The sequence below is a fragment of the Rhincodon typus genome, chromosome 5 (genome assembly GCF_021869965.1).
Source record: "Rhincodon typus isolate 14 chromosome 5, sRhiTyp1.1, whole genome shotgun sequence".
Lineage (NCBI taxonomy): Eukaryota > Metazoa > Chordata > Chondrichthyes > Orectolobiformes > Rhincodontidae > Rhincodon > Rhincodon typus.
The window spans coordinates 75,290,739-75,315,791 of NC_063336.1; the positions used below are offsets into that span (position 1 = coordinate 75,290,739).

Below are 25,053 nucleotides of genomic sequence, written 5' to 3' on the forward strand. Positions count from 1 at the left end.
CTGAGGAGTGTTGTGGAACAGAGGGACCTAGGAGTATAAGTAAATAGTTCTTTGAAAGCGGCGTCACAGGTGGACAGTGTGATGAAGGCGGCATTTAGCATGCTGGCCTTTATTGGTCAAGGCATTGAGTTTGGAGGTTGGGATGTTATGTTACAGTTGTATAAGTCATTGGTGAGGCTGCACTTGGAATATTGTGTACAGTTTTGGTCACCCTGTTATAGGAAAGACATAGTTAAACTGGAAAGTGTGCAAATAAGATTTATAAGGATGTTGCCAGGACTAGTAGGCCTGAGTTATAGGGAGAGGTTGGCCAGGATAGGACTTTATTCCTTGGAACGTAGGAGAATGAGGTGAATAAAATCATAAGGGGCATAGATAGGATGAATGCGCATAATCTTTTTCCTAGGGTTGGGGAATTGACAACTAGAGGGCATAGTTTTAATGTAAGAGGGGAAAGATTTAAGACGGACCCGAGGGGAAACTTCTTCACATAGAAATTGGTGCATATATGCAATGGGCTGCCAGAGAAAGTATTTGAGGCAGGTACAATAGCAACATTTAAGAAGTATTTGGATAGGTACATGGATGGGAAGGGTTTTGAGGGATATGGAAAAAATGCAGACAATTGGAACTAGCTGAGTGGGCACCATGGTCAGCATGGACCAATTTGGGCCGAAGGGCCTGTTTCCATTCTGTATTACTCTATGACTCTTTTTAAAAAGGACCTAAGGGGCAACATTTTCACACAGAGGGTAGAACAAACTGCCAGAGAAAGTGTTAGAGATACTTTAATTTCAATATTAAAGACATTTGGACTGGTACATGAACAGGAAAATTTAGATGGAAATGGGCCAAATGTAGACAAATGGAACTAGCTCAGCTTGGGAAACCTGGTTGGCGCAGACGAGTTGGAATGAAGGGTCTGTTTCCTTGCTGTATGACTCCATGACACAGACGGACTCAACTTCCACATAGTTACTTGCTGCCTGTTGTGTTTATTTTTAATCTTTTTATTTTCTCATGGATTTGATATTTACGAGGTTTGATATTTAGTCAACAATTTCAAAAGGTTTAGATTTATCTAAAGAACTAATATTTTGACTGTGTTCTGACAATATGCAATTCTGATTCCTTAGTGAATTTTACCCTCACCTAAATTAACTCAAAACTCAATTAATATGGTAAAAAGCCTTCAGTGAATGCTGAATTTAGGTAAGTACTGATTGCATATCTGAATTTTTATCACACCCTGGGAGAAGCACTTGGTTGATCTATCTAGCAGGTGGATCAAACAGCAACGAAACGATAACAATAATTAAAAGCTCTATGGAGTTAATCTGCTAAATGGGAATTTTGCCAACTTGGAGCGTGAGTGAGAGAATGATACAAATTAATAACAGCACAAAGCAGACCATTCACCTCAACGTGTATATACTGGCACTTACACCGATAGATGAAGCGGGTTGTGTGCAATGTATCTATCAGTTCTTCTAATTCACTTCAGTGTTTCTTTGCTTTCTCTCATTTGCATCTACACCGTTCACCTCAACTACTACAGCGTTAGCAAATTCTAGATTCTCACCACTCTCCAGGCCGAAATTTCTCCTGAATTCCCAATTGGACTTGTTGGTGACTCTGTTATATTTATAGCCACGAATTATGATTTCCTTGTTAAGTAGAACACTATCATTGTGTTTACACTTCCAACTTTCTGAATGTCAGGTTATCCATGAGTTGTCCCTTCCTTAGAGGAAAGAGAAGTAGCCTGTTCAATTTTTCCTGATAAGTGTAACCTCAGCCCAGCATTTCTTTCATGAATATTTCTTGCTTCTTCTCTGCTGTCACTTGATTCTTTCTATAATATTGAGACCAGGAATCTGAAAAGTGTTATCTCTGATATGTTTCCTACGAGCGCAGAGCTGTGTTATTATCTGCATTCTTCAAGTTGGTTGAATAACATTTAACAACAAAGGCTCCTTCAATAGCATCTTTCAAAGCCATGACCACTACAATCTAGAAGGACAAGTGCAGCAGATACATGGGAACACCACCACCTACAAGTCCCCTGGCAAGCCATTCACCATCCTGACTTGGAACAATATTCTAATATACAAATCAGGAGCAGGAGTAGGCTATTCAGTCCCTCCAGCAATCTCTATCATACAATAAAATCACAGCTTACGTGACATTACAACACAGAACAGTACAGCACAAGAATGGGCCCTTCGGCCCACAATGTTGTGCCAAACATGATGGCAAATTAAACTAATCCCTTCTGTCTACCCTTGGTGCATGTCCTTCTATTTCTTGCACATTCATGTGCTTATCTAAAAGTCCCTTAAATGCCCCTTTGTATCTGCCTCCGCCACCAACCGTGGCAGTGTGTTCCAATTCCTACCACGCTGTACTAAAAAAAAAACTTGCCCCTCACATTTCCTCTGAACCATCCCCCCTCATCTTGAAGGCATGTCTCCCAGTATTAAATATTTTAACTCTGGAAAAAAAGGTTCCGACCATCAACCTTATCTCATAATTTTATAGACTTCTATCAAGTCTCCCTTCAGCCTCTGCCACTCCAGAGAAAACAACCCGAGTTTTTCTAGCCTCTCCTTATAGCTCATACCCTCTAATCCAGGGCAGCATCCTGGTAAACTCTTCTGCATCCTCTCCAAAGCCTCCACACCAATCCTGTAATGTGGCGACCAGAATTGAACGCAATACTCTAAGTATGACCTAACCAAAGTCTTATAAAGCTGCAAAATGACACCCTGCTCTTGTACTCAATTCCCCGACCAGTAAAGGCAAGCATGCAATATGCCATCTTTACCACCCTTTCTACTTGCACGGCAACTTTCAGGGAAATTGAACTTGAAGCCCAAGATCCCTCTGTACATTAATGCTGTTCAGGGTCCTGCCATTAACTATATTTTTCCTTAACATTTGATATCCCAAAGTGCAGCACTTCACACTTACCCAGATTAAACTCCATTTGCCACTTCTCTGCCAATACCTGCAACTGATCTATATGCCGCAGTATTGTTTGACAACCTTTTACACTATCCGCGACTCCACCAATCTTTGTATCATCTGTAAACTTACTAACCCACCCATCAGCATTTTCAACTATGTCATTTATATACATTATAAACAGCATAAGTCCCGGTATAGATCACTGCAGAACACCATTATTTGTTGACCACCAGCCAGAAAAACACCCTTCCACCACTACCTTTTGCCTTCTATGGGCAAGCCAATTCTGAATCCATTTGGCCAAGTCACTGTGGATCCCATGCACCTTAATCTTCTGGATGAGATTACAATGAGGGACCTTTTTGAAAGCCTTACTAAAATCCATGTGGACATTGCTGTCCTTCACCGTCACTGGGTCAAAATCCTGGGATTCCCTCCTTACATTCTTATACATTAAAGGGTAAAACAGGGAATATGACATTGAAATGATGGATCAGCCATGATTATATTGAATGGCTGAGCAGGAGTGAAGGGTGGAATGGTCCACTCCTGCTTCTTGTTTCTATACTTAGTTTTTTTAACAGCATTGTGGGCATATGTATAGCCTCAGGATTGCAGCAGTTCAAGAGGCAGTTTACGACTGACTGTCTTTTCAGGGGAGTTAGGGATGGGTAATAAACGCTACACAGACTTCACTGTCCATATCCCTTGAAAGAACTTTTAAAAAGTCAAATACAGACAACAGGGAAGTAGCTGAACAAAGTAAGCAGTGCAATATTTGAGTGGGCGACTTGAAAAAGTAATCCTGTGTCATTAGATTGTATATGAAATTTGAGGGAGAATTTTAAACTGCCCCTTAACAAACACTTGTCTAGATATTACATTAGTGAACTGATAAAAGACTTCTGCTAATAAAACAGGATTCACATACGACCCTAAGAACATAAGAATAGGAGCAGAAGTAGGCAATTTAGTCTCTCAAGCCTGCACCAACATTCAATATGATCATCGCTGATCTTATCTCCACATTTCCCATAACCCTCTCACCTGTAATTAATTAAAAAATCTGCCCACCTCCCCCTTAATTTAGTGTCCTGTCATCCACTGCACTTTGGGGTAGTAATTTCCACAGGTTCATGACCCTTTAAAAGAAATAATTCCTCCTTATCTCTGTTTTAAGTGTGCCATCCATTACCCTAAAACTATGACTCTCTTTCTATATTGCCCCACAAGAGGAAATATCTTCTCTATGTCTACTTTGTCGATCCTCAATAGCACTTTATATACCTCAATGAGACCTCCTCTCATTCTTCTAAACTGTAGCAAGTATACACTTAAACTGCTCAATCTCTCAACCCATAGCATTTTAAGATTTTGACTTTATGTCAACAAGATGGAATTAAATGAACTGATCAGGATATTCAGATTCCCATTAGAAATCTGCCTGTCTTGCTGATGGCGTGCACATCTGTGGATATCCCGAAACACCACAACACTTTTGAAATTTAAAAAAAAACTGAAAATGCTTGGAAATATTCAACCAGTCTGGCAGCATCTGTGAAATGGGAAACAGAGTAAATGGCCAGGGTTCTGCAAAGGCCGTCGGGCTGGGTCCCGGCGCTGGTGGATTCTGACAAATGTTGTCTTGGAGGTCAGCACAGCTTGCCAACACCTTGAGGCAGTTTTGAATTTTGACAGGACCATAAGTAGGTGGGTTTGGTGCAGGAAGTGGGAAATACTACTGCCACATTTTCTGGTCCCTTAATCTCCTTAAAGAGTTTGTTAAGGTATCTGTATATTGCTGACAGCAATTTTCAAATATTTTCCCTTGAGCTCACACTACGTTGCGTTTGTCACTTCACAGCTGTTGCATTCTCCCTTGGGACCAACTAAAATGTTTGGTAGCTATCTTAGAAAGACATCTGAGAACCAATTAATGCCCGTCAATTACCCTGATCCTTACCTCATCACGTAAGGCCACTGTTGACCTCTGTGGCCTTCCCATGAGCTACCTGTTCAGATCAGGAAGCAGACAGGTAGCAGAGAGTTGGAACAAAACAGGTCCTTTTCAGAGTGGCAGGCAGTGGCAAGTGGGTGCCGCAGGGTTCAGTACTGGGACCCCAGCTGTTCACAATATACATTAACGATTTGGACAAAGGAATTCAATGCCATATCTCCAAATTCACAGATGACACTATGCTGGGTGGCAATGAGCGCTTTGAGGAGGATGCTAAAAGGCTGTAGGATGACTTGGATAGACTGGCTGAGTGGGCAAATACTTGTCAGATGTAATATAATTTGGATAAATGAGAGGTTATCCAGTCTGGTCACAAAAATAAGGAGGCAGCTTATTATCTTAATGGTGAGAAAAGGTGAGGTGCAACGGGATTTGTGTGTCATGGTGGTACAGCTGCTAAAGATTGGCATGCAGATGCTGTAGGTGTGAGGAAAGCTAATGGCATGCTGGCCTTCATAGCTAGACAATTTGAGTTTCAGAGTAAGGATATCTTACTGCAGTTATACAGGGCCTTGGTGAGGCCACACCTTGGGTGTTGTGTGCAGTTTGACCTCCTAGTCTGAGGAAGGGCATTCTTGCTCTTGAGACAGTCCAGTGAAGGTTCACCGGACTAATTCCCGGAATGGCAGGACTAACATACAAGGAAAGACTGAATCGACCAGGCTTGTATTCACTGGAATTTAGAAGAATGATGAGGGTGTCATAGAAGCATATAAAATCCTGATGGGATTGGACAGGCTAGATGCAGGAAGAATGTTCCCAATGTTGAGGAAATACACAGCGCGGGGTCACTGTCTAAGAATAAGGGGTAAGCCATTCAAGACTGAGATGAAGAAGAATTTCTTCATTCAGAGAGTTGTGAACCTGTGGAATTCTCTCCCACAGGAAGCTGTTGGGGCCAGTTCATTAGATATATTAAAGCTAAAGGGATCGAGAGGTATGGAAAGAAAGTGAGAATGGGATATTGAGATTGCATGATCAGCTATAATCATATTGAATAGTGTGCAGGCTCATTCTTGCACCTATTTTCTATGCTTCGATCAACAAAGGAACAGCGATCCCCAAAATGACTGCTGTATATTTGGAGACAATTCCCACCTGCTGGAGGAGGCTGAGCTCCTCTAATTGAGAAATGAGTTTGTGTGCCGGCGAATTAGATCACTAAAAAATTTAAAGTAGTGTTGTGAGAGTTGGCTCAGGTGACCTGGGACCTGAAACTCATCCAGTATCAGGTTCTTAACTTGCTTTGAAAATCTGGCCCATTATTCCAAACCTATTACCTGTCCTTGGAACCTGTATAATGTTAGAGATGTAATAGGTTTTGATCAAGTGAAGGGAATGGGTATGAAGAAGAAAAGGCAAGTTCCTTGTTAAAGTTGAGGACAGAAGAGATTAATTGACAAAGGCTGTCATGGTGCAAGGCCAGCGAGAGAGATCACACTGGAGCTGGCACAAACAGCCAATTATAATCCCTTAATAATGGACTGGGGCTGGAAGGTCAATGAGGTGAATCTTACTGTCACTCTGGGAGAGAGGGGAAGGAGAGAACGTAAAAGTGTGGGAAACAAAGTGCACATGGTTGATTGTTACATTGACCACAACTCAGTTATCATTGCAACACAGCCATACATGATATCAATAGCCAAATGAAATGGAATATTAGAACATATAGTAGAATTGTCTGGAAGAATGAAACTAATGCACTATTTAGTAACTTGTTCCATCTACTCTTCCAGAAATAGGATTAACATTTCCAGATCAGCAAGTTCCATTTTATCTATCTGCAAAATATTAAAGAGTCTAGAAAAGCTAACACCACTCAAAAAAGTTTCCTCAACAGCCTCAATCTGTTAAGCCAAGTCTCTAGTTAAATTTCCTCATCTGTTACTGGTCTAGTTCACCAAAATAGCCACTTACACTGTTATTTTCCTGTTAAGATAATAAATGAATTTCTTCTTTATCATTTATCAGTTCACTCACCATGTAAAACAGATGCAGCACTTCTGTTGATATAATACTTTATCACATCTCTCGGTAACATCCCCAGATGCTTCATATCTAATAAATGACTTCTAAAAGGACCCAGAGAGGGCTTTTGTACCTTTCTGATGATGCCCCTAACTCTGAGCCAGGAGACATGCATTCATGAACCACCTGCTGTAGAGATGTGTAATAACATTTCTGTGCAGGTTGATTAGAAAATACCTAAAGGCTCCAGATTATCCTCACACCTCAAGTACCTCATTAAACATTGGACTCAAGATATTAACTCTGTTTTCTCTCCTACGTTTTGCCAGGCCTCCTGAGTTTCTCCAGCAATTTCTGATTTTTTTTTGTTCAGATCTCCAGCATCTTCTGTTCTTTGTTTTACTGAAGTGGCTCATGGTCTGTAAGATACTTTGCAAATGAAAGTTGCTACATAAATTCAATCTCTCTTTCAAAGATGGTTGGTATGCTAGTGATTATTCTGTAAAAATGTAAACTTGAGAATAATCTGTTTAAGAGAATAATTGCAGATTGTGAAGGTACACACTTTTCACTGTATTTTTACATTGAATACACGTGACAATAAATGATTCAAAGAAAATAAATGATTCAATCAATGATTACCTAGTACCATAAAGAGCATCAAGACTCCTAAGTTATTACAATCGAAATGTCAACTATGGAAAGTAATTGGATAGACTTCAGTACTGCATATTGTAAGGTTTGACTAATATTTCCAAAAATTCCCCCTATTACTAGAGAAAAGAAAAATGTCACTGATTAATTTTCATTTGCATTCATTCACATTTTTTAAAAGATGAAACCAATTAGACAGAATCTGTAATAAGACAAATTATTCCTCACAGACACAGATAAACACCCTTTCCCCATTCCACATTACCTCTGATCAGACAGTTCAATCTAAATTCACGTGAAGCTTCCATAAATAATGGATTGAGTGGGACTAGAATATTAAGTGCATCTGCATGTTTAAACTATTTACGATCAAAATCAGAGGTTTTTTAAAAGTTCTATTTATGAAGTATGTCTGTGATTAATTTATTGCTAGTCATTCTCTGTGTCCCACTCCCCAATTACTAGCGCACATTGTATAAGGAAATACATTGTTTAGATTCAGGTCATAAAACTGAATGATAAAATGTGATATTTTGTGCATTTTGTTATTCTCATATAGAACTAACTGTGGCTAGTAATCATCTGGGGTGAGTTCTGATAAATCTATTGGGATGGCAGAAGGTAAGGTTGAAATGGGCGCTTCGGTCTGAGTGGAAATGCATCACACGATATTGAAAATACAGTACAGAAACAGCCATTTGGCCCAAAACACAAATCTCCTCCCACGCCTCTTTATCTCACCTGAGCAGCATACCCTTGTATTTGTCTCCCCTTCAAGTGCTCATCTGGCTAGCCCTTAAAATGTATTAGCGCTGTTCACCTCAGCCTGGTGGATATCAGTGCCACATTTCAATCACTGTCTGTGCAAAGAAGTTTCTTCCGCACTTTCACTTTCAATTTCACCTCATTGTCCATATAGAGAATTCCATATGGAATTTCATTTGCAGTACTTTGCTTGTTCTTTAAAATAATTTACGTAACAGCAAATAATAACAATAAAAGAAAACAATAATCTAATGGGAATCTGACTTGAATGAAATTATATATTAAAGTGGTTCTAGGTAATTAGTACAGGCAGTGAGGCCATTGTGAGTACATATCCTCACCTATTCATCGTTCTTGTTCATCATTCCCATGAAGAAGGAAACCAATAAATTTAGGAGCTGATTTGTCAAGCATTCGAGGGATTGCAAGCTTTTCTCTGAATGAATCGAACATTATTACTGACACAAAGGTTCATCATCATTGTTCATGACACTCTTCCATTTTGAATTCTTCTTTAAACTTTACAGTAACTTTATTAAGTCTGTGACAATCTTGTCAATGAGAAATGATGGAGATAGAGATTAGAAATGCATCTGTTTGTTTCCGAGGTGCACACAAAGGTTGGAAATATGCCATATTACTTTCGGCACTGACAGAGCTCGTGCAGGAAGCATGGTGGATATTATTTCAAGAGCTGACACTGATCCAGACTGGGGGTGTGTTAGGAATCTGGGATTAAGTGCTGAAACACAGCTACTGTCATGTTTTGGTTGTTAACATCTATCCTGTTGGATTATACAGCAGTTATCATGAGAGTAGTGTTAGGGAAAGTACTCAAACTATTTTAGTAAAGAATAGGTCGAATTAGAAGTCAATGGTGGTGGGAGAGGCGAGCATTAAACTTGGGTGGTAATGTAAACTAAGCAATTATGAATACTTTTTCATGGCATTCAATGGAAAAGAAAAATCAAGTAGTGCAAGAGGTGGGCTGATGTTTCATAGCTGTTGATTCACCTGATTAATAAGACCAGAATATGTGGGAGCAGAAGTAGGCCATTCAGCCTATCAAGTCTGCTCCAGCATTTAAGGAGATCCTGGCTGATCTAATAACACTCAACTCCACTTTCTTGTCTTTTCCCCATAATCCTTGATTCCCTTGCTGATTAAATATCTGTCTATCTCAGCCTTGAATAGACTTAATGACCCAACCTCAAAAGCCTTCTACACTACAGCATTTCACGGATTCACTAACCTCTGAGAGAAGAAGTTTCTCATCGTCTCTGTGTTAACTGGGTGACCCCTTATCCTCAGACAGTTCTGAGGAAGCATCACCGGACCCGAAACGTTAACCCTGATTTTTTCTTCACAAAATGCTGCAGATCTGCTGAGCTTTTCCAGCAACTTCTGTTTTTGTTCCTCATTTACAGCATCTGCAGTTCTTTCGGTTTTTATTTGGTCCTTATTCTCAGATGACGTCCTCTGGGTTCAGACTCTCCCATAAGGGAGAAATAACTTTTCTGCAGGTAATAAAGTAAGCTCACCTTGTCAAACCTGCTAAGAATCTTGCACATTTCATTAAGGTCGCCTCTCAGTTTTCGAAATTCCTACAAGTGCTGATACAACCTATTCATTGTCTCCTCATAAGACAATCCCTTCATACCAAGGATATTCCTAGTGAACATTCTATGAACTGCCTTAACTGAAATAATATATTTTCTTAAACGAGGGGCCCAAAGCAACTCTCATTATTCCAGTTGTGATCTCACCAGCATCTTGCATAGTTTCAATAAGACATCCCATTCTCATAGTCCAAAATCCTTGAAATAAGGGCCAATATTCCATTAGCATTCCTGATTACCTGCAACTGTGTGCTAGCTTACTGTGTTTCATGCACAAGCTCCCCCTAGCCTCTTTGTGTTACAGTTTTCTGTAGGTTTCCTCCATTTAAATAATATGTTGTTCTTTTGTTCTCCCTTCCAAAATGAACAACTACATATTTTCACACAAGGTATCCAAAACCGTTCACAGTTTTCCAGCTGTGGTCTGACTCCTGCCTGGTGTAGTTTTAGCAAAATCTCCCATTTGCCTTTCTATTACTCATGAGACTTGGATATTAGCTTATTGTGATTCATTGATGAGAACTTCTAAATCCCTCTGCTCTGTAGCTTTTTGCAGTCCTTCTCTATTTAAATGATATTCCGCTCCTCTACTCTTCCTGCTAAAGTGTGTAACATCACATTTTCCCACATTGTATTCTATCTTCCAGGATTTTGATCACTTGTTTAACTTGTCTATATCCCTCTTTAGATACCAACAACGAGACTAACTTCATCTACCACATTCCTCTCCCACATTGGAACCAAGTCCAAAATTTATTGGTCCCACAGTCAACAATGAGATAACAAAAACATCATAATTAAGGATAATAAAAGTATGTTTTAATTGTATTTTCTGAGGGTTAAGTACCTTGAAGAAAAAACTTCCATGTTCTTCTTCAAACTAATGTGATGCGATATGGAACAAAGATCTTTATTCTCTGTAGTTCTTCATTTATTTTCTTTTATCTAGAAGCTGGCTCTTTCAACATCAGAGAACTCCTCAGGAGCTATCACCTGATGATGCATGGTCAATCTTTACGATGAGACAAGAGCTCAAAATATTTTCACTCAGAGAAAAGACATTTGTTTTTAATCTCTTTACTCTTTCAGGTGATATGGGTGTCACTGGCAAGGCCAACATTAGTTGTCCTTTAATATTTGCTGTTGAACTAAATGTTTTGCTCAACCATTTCAGAGGACAGTTAAGAGTCAACCACATTGCTGTGGGTCTGGAGTCATACATAGACTAGACCAAGTAAGGACTGCAGGTTTCCTTCTCTAAAGAGCATTAGTGACTCAGATGAGTTTTACAGCAATCAATGATCTTCATTGTGGCTTGGTTTTACATTCCAGATTTTATTAATTTAATTTAAATTCCACCAGCTTCCATAGTGGAATTTGAACCCAGAGCATTAGCCTGACAAGTCTCACATAGCAAGGCAGATATGGGGAGGCAAATGGTGTAGTGGTAATTCCATCTGACGAGTAATCCATAACGCTCGGTTAATGTTCTGGGGGCATGAGGACAAGTCAGGAGACTGAATTGGTTAGAATTTTGTAGATTTCTACAAGATTTCCCTCCTTCACCTAAACTCCAGAATATAGTCCTAACCAATCCAGTCCCCATTCAACAATGTAACATTACCTCCTTTACAACCCATTATCTTCCAGACAGCAACTGCTGTTGGCAAGGTACCAACGTCGGCGTAGAGAAGGATCAGTGTTATTTGTGGGAGGGACATGTGGTGATGAGGATTGCAGGAGGAATTAGGAGCAAGGGTGGGTGGATTGACTACCCTTGCACTAGGGCCAGTCCCTCAGTCACACACAAACTACTGCAGATTGGAATGCTTTCCTATCCAAAGACTGACAGCCTGTCTACAGACTGCCTACACTCGTGTACTAACTGCATAGGCTGGCTCTTTTCCATCCCATTTGGAGCTGTAGCCCAAGTAGAGAGAGCCCCTTAATTGGCATTAATTGATCATGAAAGGAGCAATATAATGGAAGCTCCCTTCCAGAACTCATTTCTCAAAACTGGTGAGGTTCTTATGCACCTACACAGTCTGTACGATTCAGCTTGCCATTTACCTCTGGGCGGGGAAGTTTCAATTCTTGTACCAATTGTGTAAACCTGCGTCCTTCCAATCATTGATCTCTCTGTCAACGTTAACATTTTGACCATCTTTCAAACATTCAAAGACTTTTCTTCCTCGTTCATGGGATGTGGGTGTCACTGGCTGAGCTGACATTAGTCACGAATGCTGAGTTGTCTTTGAGAAGGTGGTGGTGAGCTGCCTTCTCGAACCATTGTGGTTCGTGTTCTGTACATGTCCCTACATTTCCATTCAAGGAGAAATTCCAGGATTTTGATCAAATGACACTGAATAAATAGCAAATGAGTAGTGTGACGGGAACTTGCAGTTAGTAATGTTCCCATATATCTGCTGCCCTTGTCCTTCTAAATGGTGGTGGTCATAGGTTGGAAGGTGTTGTCAAAGGGGCCTTTGTGAATTTCTGCAGTGTATCTTGTAGACGGTACACACTGCTGTCACTGTGTGCCGGTGGTGAACGGAGTGTAATATAGAATCACAGAATAGTTATAACGCAGTAGGAGGCAATGGGCCCACTGTGTCTGCATCGGCTCCAATCGCCTTCCTTTTTTCCATAACCCTGCACACTATTTCTAACTAAATAACCATCCAACTCCTGCACTTATACAGCACCTGTACCACTGTAAAATCATCCCTCCCAAAATGCATGATAGGATCAAATATCAAACAGAATTACACAGCAAACCACATAAGGACATATTAGAACAGATGATCAAAAGCATTGTCAAACAGGCAGCTTTTAAGGAGGGTCTTAAAGGAGGAGCATGAGGTAGTGAGGCAGAGAGATTTATGAAGGGAATGCCAGAGGTTAGGATCTTGGAAACAGAAAGCACAGCTGCCAATGGAGCAGGGCTATGCAGGAAGTCAGATTTCAATGATCACAGGAATGTGGGAAGGGGCAGGGGGTGGTTTCCACAGATGGGAGGACGAGAGACCATGGAGCAATTTTCATATATAGGTGAATTTTTAAAAACGCACACTTTGGCAGGAGTCAATGCAGATTGGTGAACACAGAGGTGATCGTATGAATTAGGATAGGTACAGCATGGCTTTGGATAAGTTCAAGCTGGTGCAAAATTTAAGGTCAGTTAGGACAGCATTTGTAAAATCAGATAAGAGAAAGGAAGATTATCCTTTGGTGCTAATTTTGTCTCAGCAGCAGCCTGTTGGTTATGAGCAGTTGTAGTTACTACCTATTTGATAATCCCTGTTTAATGGTGAGTTAATTGAATAAACAGCAATGAAAATGTTGCGAACAATGCTCTGTCCTTCAGTATTCATATAATATTTGAACGATTGAAGGCTTCTGTGCCCCATGTCACTTAGGAAAATGTATCTGGTGAAAAAGAATTTTTTTAAAAATGTGACCTAGTTGTATGGCTGAAGGATGCTGTTTTAACTTACTGTTTCCCTGTTTCAGATCAAATGTTTACCTGAAAGGATGGCTTGTGATAGCCCCACGTATTTTACCCAACTGTAAAAATTGTGTTCTATTGCATGCAAGATATTTTTGTATGATTTGCCTTGTAAGAAATCGTACATGTATTGATACAAGCCCATTTGATGGTCCAGTGTGCCACTCGGAATTTGGTTATATAGTGATGGAAATATCAATATTCTAACCCAATCCTCAATGATCTACTGTTTATAATAATTGGTCTACAAAATACCACGGTTTGAGACAATTTTTCAACATGATAATTGTTTGAAAATAAAGGTTTTTACATTAAAAAAATTCATTCTGACTCTTTGAAGCTTCTGTTGTGATTAACCGTGACTGGGCTAATCTAACAATCAAAGATTATTCCCTTTCTTCATTAATAATAAGTTACAAATTGTCAAACGCTGTGATGTCTACATGCAACATTTTGCTGATAAATTCGACTAACCTATATTGTGATGCAGAGTTATAATAGAGTGAAAGTTTTTGCACTATATATTCTGATTGCCATCCCTATTTAGAAGAAGCAGTATTCCATTCCTAGCATGTGCACAGTACATACTGAAGTTGTAATTCATGAACAGACTCTGATCAAATTTCCTGCATCTTTCCTGATCCGTTGCTGAACTGCTAAAAATACATTGACAGAGCTGTCATCACCACCAAGGATCAATTTCTATTTGGCAACTGCTTCACAATTCTCTGACATTCACACAGGCATGGTTCATTTTCAGCAGCACCAGAAGTCACGAATTCCTTGGGTCACTACACAGGTGACTGAATGATCCTGTGTTTTCAGGCAGTGAGCAGCATTCATAGTGAGTGCATTTCAAGAGGGGTGAGGTTATGGCATAGTGGGAAAGTCACTAGGCTAGTCATCCAGAGAACCAGACTTATGGTCTGGGGTTCAAATTCCTACCATGGTAAAAAGTGGATTTTGAATTCAATAAAAAATCTGGAATGAAAAGCTAGGTTAATGGCAACCATTGGCAAAAGATGATGATGTGGGAAAAATCTTTCTCTATGCAATTTAGAATGAATGACCTGACAGGGTTATGGACACAAATTCAATTGTAATATTCAGGACTGATTTAGATAAATACTTTAAGGAGAAAATCGCAGCAACGTCAGAAAGTGTGGGATACAGGAGCGAGCTGGATTGCTGTTCAAAACAGCTCATGAAGACCCAATAGGCTGAATGACCTCCTCCTTTGTTATACTATTTTACAATTCCATAAATCTTCCAACCACCTACCTACACTACACTCTTATACAAAATGATAGCTATTTTGAAAGATAATCTGAAGTGATTAGAATTAATTAAGTGCTTTTAAGCCTTAAGAATTCAATGGCTCTAACAAAGGTATTTGGAAAATATACAGAGAATGCTGGAGAAACTCAGCAGATCTGGCAGAATCTGTGGAGAAAGAAACAGAGTTAAAAAAAGTGTATGTTCAACACCACCTTCTCAAGAGCAACTAGAGATGGGCAACAAATTGATGCTAGCATTTCCAGAAAGACTTTAAGATATCACAGTGATGTCTCAGTGAATAGTCAATATCTTGGGCACAGAATAAAGTGGCTGGAGGAAGAGAGCTGGCAATAAATGACACTAATTGGATAAGCTTTTCCAAATTGTACATCATTGTCTCACGACTGCCTTTAACTACTGAGGATCTCAGCTACCAAGTGGCATAAATACCTTAATATCAAATTATTACACAGAACATTAAAGGAAATCTCCATGCAATTGCTCTAAATAATCCATCACGTTCATGCTTTCATAGACAAATCCATTATTAAGCAGAAAAGCAAGAATCAATTTCCCTTTCCAATTTCAACACCTGTTGTGAAATGCTATGAAGCAGGGAACATTTACACTTTCTCACCTTAACCGCCACAGGATCTAGACCTCATATTCCAAGTCCAGTGGCTTTCTCATTCTCAGATGACAGCTGACAACTGTTAAGGCTGACCAGTCAGTCCTAAGACTCAAACAAACATGCTGAACACTTGTAAAGCTTACTTACCCTTTGACCGTTTTTTCCCACCAAACCCGGAAGACCTTGAGGCCCTGCAGGACCCTGCAAGACAAACATTGGCAAATACCCCATGTCAACCTCAACTTGTTTCCAATAGTTTGGCACTTCATCATCCAATCAAGGTAGAGTTGTCAACCCTCTGCAAGGATGCCCTGGGGTATTGAGGGATTGAAGTTTAATCTCTAGACACTGTGAATGACACCACTTTAAAAAAAAGTCACAAAGATATTGAAAGTGAAAAAGGAGGGGCTGTTTTTTTGTCCAGGGCAACAAAAGATGGGAGGTCTCCAAATGAAACAAATCGGGAGCCAACAATTTATTTGTGATTCGATGTCAGGAAGAATCATAGAGAGAACAGCAGTACACGGAAGTACACGCATTAATTCAACAGGCAGAGTCTTACAAAATATTGTCAAGTGAAATATTGTAAATTTACTCACCCTTTCTCCTTGTGGTCCTGGTAAACCGTGGGCACCAGGCTCCCCCTGCAAAAATATTGGTCAGATTAAAAATGTCTATTTAAATTTGAAAGGATTAAATTATGAGTACAGGTTTCATAAACGAGGGTTGTTTTTCCTTTCATTTAGGCAATGAAGCTGGGCAATCTAATCAACGTGTTTAAGAAATTTAAGTGATTTTACTTGCCCCCCAAGTCACTCACTGATCCAGCCCCATTGACCTCACTGCCTTCTCCCTGACACCACCCTAGACCTCCCTACCTCTTCACTCACCTGCCATCTTATCTCCTCACCCATGTCCATCCTACCCCCTCATCCACATGCCATCCCACCTCCTTACCCATCTGCCACCTTACTCCCTCACTCACTTGTCACTTTATCCTCGCACTGACTTGACATCATTATCCCTCACCAATCTGCCTCCTTACCCCGTCACCCACCTGTCACTCTACACCCTCACCACCCCGCCATCCTATCCGATCACATTCCTACCACCGTTCCTCCTCACCACCTGCAATCCTACACGTCACCCACATACAATCCCATCCCTCACCCACCTGCCATTCCCCTACTGCCACACCCACTTGCCCACTCACCTACCATCCTACACCTTCACCCAGCTGGCACACTACCTCCTTACCGACTAGCTGTCCTATCCCTGCAGACACAGGTAAGATAAAACAAGAATAAGATTATAGTCAGTCAGATGTATTCTGTCAGTAATCAGAAAATCTGGGCATTGATCTTAAAATCACAACCTTTATAATATGACTTTATAATATTAGCTGAAGAAGGGCTCAGGAGAGCTATAAGGGGGCATGAGAAAATCTTGGCAGATAGGATCAAGGAAAACTCCAAGACTTTTTACACGTATGTGAGGAATAAGAGAATGACCGGACAAAGGGTAGGGCCGATCAAGGATTGTAAAGGGAATTTGTGTACGGTGCCTAAAGAGATAGGAGAGGTCCTTAATGAATACCTTTCTTCGGTATTCACAACTGAGAGGGACCGAATTGTAGAGAAGGACAGTGTGAAACAGGCTGTTAGGCTAGAAGAGGTTGATGTTAGTCAGGAAGATGTACTAGGAATTTTGAAGAACTTAAAGATAGATAAGTCCTCCGGGCCTGGTGGGATTTATCCAAGGATTCTATGGGAAGTGATGGAAGAGATCGCAGGGCCTTTGGCAATGATCTTTTCGTTCTCACTGTCCACTGGTATAGTGCCGGAAGACTGGAGAGTGGCAACCGTCATTCCCTTGTTCAAAAAAGGGAATAGGGATAACCCCGGAATTACAGGCCAGTTAGTCTTATGTCGGCGGTGGGCAAATTATTGGAAAGAGCTCTGAGAGATAGGATTTATGATCACTTGGATCGGCACAGTTTGATTCATGATAGTCAGCATGGATGTGTGAGGGTAGATCATGCTTCACAAACCTTATTGAATTCTTTGAAGAGGTGACCAAACACGTGGATGAAGGTAGAGCAGTGGATGTGGTATAAATGAATTTAAGTAAGGTGTTTGATAAGGTTCCCCATGGTAAGCTCATGCAGAAGGTAAGGAGGCATGGGATAGGGGGAAATATGGCAGATTGGATTCAGAATTGGCTGACCCTTAGAAGACAAAGAGTGGTAGTGGACGGAAAATATTCGACATGGTGCTCAGTTACGAGTGGTGTACCACAAGGATCTGTTCTGGGTCCTCTTCTATTTGTGATTTTTGTAAATGATTTGGATGTAGAAGTGGAAGGGTGGATTAGTAATTTCGCGGATGATACTAAGGTGGGTCGAGTTGTGGACAGTGCGGAGGGCTGTTCTAGGTTACAAAGGGACATTGATAGGATGCAGAGCTGGGCTGAGAAGTAGCAGATGGAGTTTAACCCTGAAAAGTGTGAGGTGATTCATTTTGGAAGGAAAAACTTGTAAGCATAATACAGGGTTAATGGAAGGATTCTTGGCAGTGTGGAGGAGCAGAGGGATCTCGGGGTTCATGTCCACAATTCCCTGAAAGCTGCCACCCAGGTGGATAGAGTTGTTAAGAAGGCGTACGGTGTGTTAGCTTTCATTTATTGAGGGACTGAGTTCAACAGCCGTGAAGTTATGCTCCAGCTATACAAAACCCTGGTTCGGCCACACCTGGAGTATTGTGTCCAGTTCTGGTCGCCTCACTACAAGAAAGATGTGGAAGCGTTGGAAAAGGTGCAGAGGAGATTTACCAGGATGTTGCCAGAAATGGAGGGAAGGTCTTACATGGAAAGGTTGAGAGAGCTAGGGCTTTTCTCTTTAGAACGATGAAGGATGAGAGGTGACTTGATAGAGGTGTACAAAATGATCAGAGGTATAGATGGAGGAGACAGCCAGAGACATTTTCCTAGAGTGGAGGTAGCTATTACAAGGGGGCATAGTTTTAAAGTGAGTGAAGATAGATATAGGGGAGATGTCAGAGGTAGGTTCTTTACTCAGAGAGTGGCAGGGGCGTGGAATGCACTGCCGGAACGGGTAGTGGAATGGGCTTCGTTAGGGGCATTTAAGCGGCTAATAGATAGGCATATGGATGATAGTATAAGGTAGGGGTGGAGGTAAGATAGACCTTAGGTTTAGGGTAAACGATAGGCACAACATCGTGGGCCGAAGAGCCTGTGCTGTGCTGTACTGTTCTATGTTCTATGACATTCATAGCATCACACCAGGTACACTACGCATTCTGGTTTTTAACCCACTTTCACTTAATACAGTATCAATGATCCCTTAGTGGGTTAGTACATAATTGCAACACTCTCTGTGGTCCTGATCCAAACAAGGCAATTGCGTTCTCCAGTGGTCCCCAGCATTACAGATACTGTACCAATCTTCAGCAACTTTAGTTCATTACACATGATATCAACAAACGGTTGAAGGCACGAGATACTGCAAAGGCTATGGGCCTTGACAACATTCTGGCAATTGTACTGAAGACATATTCTCCAGAACTTGTCACACACTAGGCAAGCTCTTCCAGTACAGTTACAACACTGGCATCTTCGCGACAATATGGAAAATGGTCCAGGTATGTCCTGTAGATAAAAAACAGGACAAACTCACCCCAGCCAATTACTGCCCCATCAGTTGACTGTCAATCATCAGTAAAGTGAGAGAAAATGTCATCAACAGTGCCATCAAGCAGCATCTGCTCAGCAATAACTTGCTCAGTGACCTCATTACAGCGTTGGCTCAAACATGGACAAAAGGGCTGAATTCCAGAGGTGAGTTCAGAGTGACTGCCCTTGACATCAGGGCTGCACTCAATTGAGTGTAGCATCAAGGAACCCCAGCAAAACTGGAATTAATGAGTATCAGGGGGCGAACTCACCAGTGATGGGAGTCATACGTGACACATAGGAAGATGGTTATCAATGCTGGTAATCAGCCATCTCAGCTCTAGAACATCTCTGCAGGAGATTCTTGGGGAAGTGTCTCAGGCCCAACCATCTTCAGCTGCTTTATCAATGACCTTCCCTCCATCATAAAGTCAGAAGTGGGGATGTTTGCTGATGATCACACAATGTTAAGCACCATTTGCGACTCCTCAGATACTGAAGCAGTCCATGTTCAAATGTAACAAGTTCTAGACAATACCCAGACTTGGGCTGATCAGTGGCAAGTAACATTCATACCACACAAATGTCAAGCCTTGACCATCGATAAGAAACAATCTAACTATCGCCCCTTGAAATTCAATGGTGTTACTATCACTAAATCCACCACTATCAATATCCTTGAGGTTACCATTATCAAAATCTAAACTGGACCCACTACATAAACACAGTGGTTACAAGAGCAGGTCAGAGGCTAGAAATACTATGCTGCGTAACTCACCTCCTGACTTCCTAAAGCCTGTCCACCATCTACAAGGCATGTCAGGAGTGTGATGCAATACTCTCTATTTGCCTGGATGGGTGAAGCTGCAACAACACTCACGAAGCATATAAGCACCCGGGACAAAGCAGCCTACTTGATTGACATCACATCCACAAACATCCACTCCCTCCACTACCGATGTTCAGTGACAGTAGCATGTACTATCTAGACTCACAGAGTCATCGATCATACACAGCATGGAAGTTGTCCATAGTTGTCCAACTAGTTCACGTCAACCATATTCCCAAACCAAACAAGGCCCACTTTCCTGCATTTGGTACATATTCCTCCAAACATTTCCTATTCATGTACTTACCCAAATGTCTTTTAAGTATTGTACCTGCATCCACCACTTCCTCTGATAGTTTATTCTACATACGAACCACTCTGTATTTAAAAAGTTGTCTCTCATGTTATTTTTAAATATTCCTACTCTCTCCTTAAAAATATGCTCCTAGTTTTGAACTTCCCCACCCTAGGGGGAAGACCGTTGTTATTCATCTTATCTATGCCCTTCATGATTTTGTAAACCTCTATAAGGTAACCCCTCAACCTCATACGCTTCAGTGAAATAAGTCCCAACCTATCCAGCCTCTCTTTATAATTTAAACCCTCCATTTCCGGCAACATCCTGGTAAATCTTTTCTGAACCCTCTCCAATTTAATAGTATCCTTCCAATCACAAGGCAACCAGAATTGTACACAGTACTCCAGAAGAGGCCTCACCAACGTCCTGTACAAACTCAACATGACATCCCAACTTCTATACTCAAAGGTTTGAGCAGTGAAGGCTAGCATGCTGAATGCCTTCTTAACCATCCTGTCTACAATGTGATGCAAATTTCAAGGAATTATGTATCTGAACCCCTAGGTCTCTCTGCTCTACAAGACTACCCAGGGCCCTACCATTAACGGTATAAGTCCTGCCCTTATTTCTTTTACCAAAATGCAACCTCGCATTATCCAAATTAAACTCCATCTGCCATTCCTCAGCCTATTTGCCCAGTTGAGCAAGATCGCTTTGCAATCTTAGATAACCTTCTTCACTGTCCATTATATGACCAATTTTTAAGGACTTTCAGTGAATTTCTACGGGCATCTGACAGCAGCTTCTAAATCCACCACAACTTGTATCGAGAAGAACAAGGGCAGCTGATACATAGGAGCACCACCAACTTCAAGTTCCCCTCCAGGCCACTCACCATCCTGACTTGGAAATATATTGTCATTCCTTCACTGTCACTGGGTAAAAATCCTGGATTTTCTTCCGGAAAGGCATTGTGGGTCAATCCACAGCAGGTGGACTGCAGCAGTTCATGGAGGCATCTCACCACCACCTTCGAAAGTGCCACTAGGGACAGGCAATAAATGCTGACCAGCCAGCGATGTCCACACCCCATGAATGACTTTAAAAAATGTCAGGAAAGTGGAGTTAAAGCCCAAGATCAGCCATGATGTATTGAATCATGAAACAATCTCAATAGGCTGAATAGTCTCTTCCTGTTCCCAGCACGTGTAGTTGACAGGATTAGATGAAGAGTGATGGGATGAGACTTGTGTGGGAGCACAAAGACCATTTGGATGGATTGGCCTATTCATGCTGTAGTGTAATTCTATAATATTAATGTCCTGGCATGGATTAATCAGCAAGGAATAAAAAGAAGCTGGGTCAGATTTTTAAAAATGGTCTTATGATTAATTATTAATGTAAATATAATAATTGCATCTTGCGTACACAGCTGTATCTGGAGTGCTGTGCTTCATAACAGTGGAACAACTGGCTCTGAAGATGAATGATGGCAGGAGGAATTAGCTGGCTTTGGATCAATAGCATTCATCTTGCATTGCACTAAACTTGCCAAGTGTCTGGCTATGTCTTCAGTGTAGTTGTGAGAATATTGCTGGCATGAATGGTTCAATTCTGCCATGTGTCAGATTGCGAATGCATATGTTATTTAGAGTGTTTTTAGCACCCTCTCAGTAGCCAGCTAAAGATATATTTTACATGCTTTGACTTCAGACACATTCAACTCTCATGTTCAATTCACCTGTTCCCTTTCTGAGTGCTGGCTCTCAGTTGTTTCCCTTGGATTTTGACACTATTTCAGTGACATTTTGTGACTTTAATTTCTACTTATTCTCTCCCTGCCTAAACATTTTTAAACATCACGTACTTTTGGACACCGGAAAATAGGAGCAAGAGTAGGTCATTCAGCCCCTTGAACCTCCTCCTCGATTTAACTAGATCATGGCTGGTTGTCTTCCTCAACACCATTTGCTTGTACTATTCCCATATCCCTTTACATTATTAATAGAGTCATAGAGGTCGACAGCACAGAAAAAAGGCTGTTCAGCCCAATGAGTCTGTGTCGGTCAGAAACAATCATGGTGGACTGGTTAGCAAGGTTAGATCACAAGGAATACAGGGAGAACTAGCCATCTGGATACAGAACTGTCCATTACACCTCCAATTTTGGTGTCATCTGCAAGCTTACTAACCATACCTCCTATGTTCATATCCAAATCATTTATATAAATGACAAAAAGCAGTGGACCCAGCACAGGTAGGAGACAGAGGGTGATGATGGAAGGTTGCTCATGTATGGTCCAAATTGAGTCCAAGCCAAACGTTTGTCTCACTATGTTTGTCTCACTGTATGCACACTTGAAAAAGTTGTTGATGGCAGTATGGTTGGATTTTGAATGGCATTCTAATTTCACAATTAACACTAAAAACCCTCATTAGTCATCCAGAGGATATATATTGGTTACTTTGTATATTTGTATATTTTGTTACAAATTGCTACTCAATATGAAAAAAATCCACATAATAAGGTTTCTTTTAAAAACAGCCTTAGTTACAACTGTTACATTCAGCCATAGCCATCAAGTTTGCGGTCTGAAATTTAAAACTGAGGGTTATTAATTACCATTAACTTCTTGTTTTGCCGTGTTTGACTATTTCAGTGTGATTCGCTGCCTTTCTTCCACTGCATGCTCAAATATTTCCTGTGACCAATGGTGCACCAAAAAGATCAGTGCTGGGTCCACTGCTTTTTGTCATTTATATAAATGATTTGGATATGAACATAGGAGGTATGGTTAGTAAGCTTGCAGATGACACCAAAATTGGAGGTGTAATGGACAGTGAAGAATACAACGGGAATTTGATCAGATGGGCCAATGGGCTGAGGAGTGGCAGATGGAGTTTAATTTAGATAAATGTGAGGAGCTGCATTATGGAAAGGCAAATCAGGGCAGGACTGATACACTTAATGGGAAGGTCCTGGGGACTGGTGCTGAACAAAGAGACCTTGGAGTGCAGGTTCATAGTTCCCAAAAGTGGAGTCACAGGTATAGTGAAGAAAGTATTTAGTATGCTTGCTTTCATTGGTCAGTGCATTGAGTAAAGGAGTTAGGAGTCATGTTGCAACTGTACAGGACATTGGTTAGGCTACTTTTGGAATACTGCTTGCCATTCTGGTCTCCCTGATATAGGAAGGATGTTATGAAACTTGAAAGGATTCAGAAAAGATTTACAAGAATGTTGCCTGGGTTGGAGGGCTTGAGCTACAGGAAGAAGCCGAATAGCTGGAGCTATTTTCCCTGGAGCGTCGGAGGCAGAGAAATGACCTTATAAAGGTTTATAAAATCTTGAGGGGCATAAATAGGGTAAATAGACAAGGTCTTTTCCCTCACTTGGGAGAATCCAAATCACTGTCCCCCAGGTGAAAGGGAAAAGATTTAAAAGTGACCTCAGGGGCAACTTTTTCACGCAGGAGGTAGTGTATGTATGAAATGAGCTGCCAGAGGAAGTGGTGGAAGATGGTATAATTATAACATTTAAAAGGCATCTGGATGGATACATGAATAGGAAGGATTTAGAGGGATATGAGCCAAATGCTGACAAGTGGGTAGATTTATTTAGGATATCTGGTTGGCATGGATGAGTTGGACTGAATGGTCTATGTCCACGATATATGGCTCTATGACTCTGGTCTATAACTGGCTCTATAACTACTCTGGTCCTACTTTCCAGCACTTGGTCTTGCATGCTTTGGCATCCCAAGTGTACATCTAAATACTTCTTAAATGTCTTGAGATTTTCTGCTTTTACCACCCTTACAGGCAGTGAGTTCCACCTGCCCAACACCCTCTAGGTGAAAAATATTTTTCCTCAAATCCCCTTTAAACCTTCTGCCCTTTCACTGAAATCTATACTGTCTAGTCATTGATCCTTGTACCAAGGGGAAATGTTTCTTCCTATCTTTGGAATTCATTACTCCAGAGGACTGTGGAATTCAATACCCCAGAGGAGGAGATAGAGAGATTTTTAATTAGTAATGGGTTAAAGGGTTATGGGGAATGGGCAGAAAAGTAGAGTTGAGGCCAAGGTGAGATCATCCATAATCGTATCGAATGGCAGAGCAGGTTTAAGGATTGAATTGCCTACTCCTTCTCTTAATTTATGTTCTGGTTACCAACATATTTGTGACTGGAAATGGTTTCCCCTTATTCATTCTTAACAAAATCTTTCATAATTTTGAACATCTCTAACAAATGTGTCCTTCCTTGTCTCTACTCCAAGGAAACCAACGTCTCATTTTCTAAAAAAACGGAAGTCATCAATCCCTCCTACCAGTTCAGTCACTCATCTCATCAGGTCTCCAAAATAAAAACTCTCTTCCAAAGTATGTTGTCCTGATTTAACCATAATGACTGCGGCTGGCTTCTGATCAGTGTCCCATTAAGGTCTGGCTTGAACTTCTTCACTCTTGTACACTCTGCCTTTACATTTTTACTTATTTATGGGACTTAGGTGTGAAAAATCAGCCAAGGGCGAATAACCCAAGTCTTCCTGAATAATGGCTACCTCCCACTGTCATACTGAATCATGGAGCAATTTGGACTGGCTCAAACTGGCAACCAGAAATTAATACATCCAACTTCCCCTGTCCTGTATCTACCATGGATGTACACCCGCCAGACTTCCATGAGGACTTGAGGCACAGCAACAACTCCAAGTGAGTGGGGCCTCTCCCCATTTCAGAAAGTTGTTGAACCGAGGTAACAACTGGAATGGACTCAAATCCTAGGCTCCTCCTTCCACCAATCCATGGGGTGCTGAAGCCA

At 41.0% G+C, this 25,053-nt stretch overlaps 1 protein-coding gene across 1 annotated transcript in view; it reads right to left on the reverse strand.

The window, feature by feature from the left end:
* LOC109936192 (collagen alpha-1(XIX) chain-like) overlaps positions 1-25,053 on the reverse strand; it is a 334,226-nt gene that overhangs the window by 160,443 nt on the left and 148,730 nt on the right. The window contains exons 14-15 of the mRNA XM_048597074.1: positions 16,010-16,054; positions 15,558-15,611 (exon numbers count right to left, since the gene is read on the reverse strand). Coding sequence (XP_048453031.1) covers positions 15,558-15,611; positions 16,010-16,054 — 99 coding nt within the window. The remainder of the gene's footprint in view (positions 1-15,557; positions 15,612-16,009; positions 16,055-25,053) is intronic.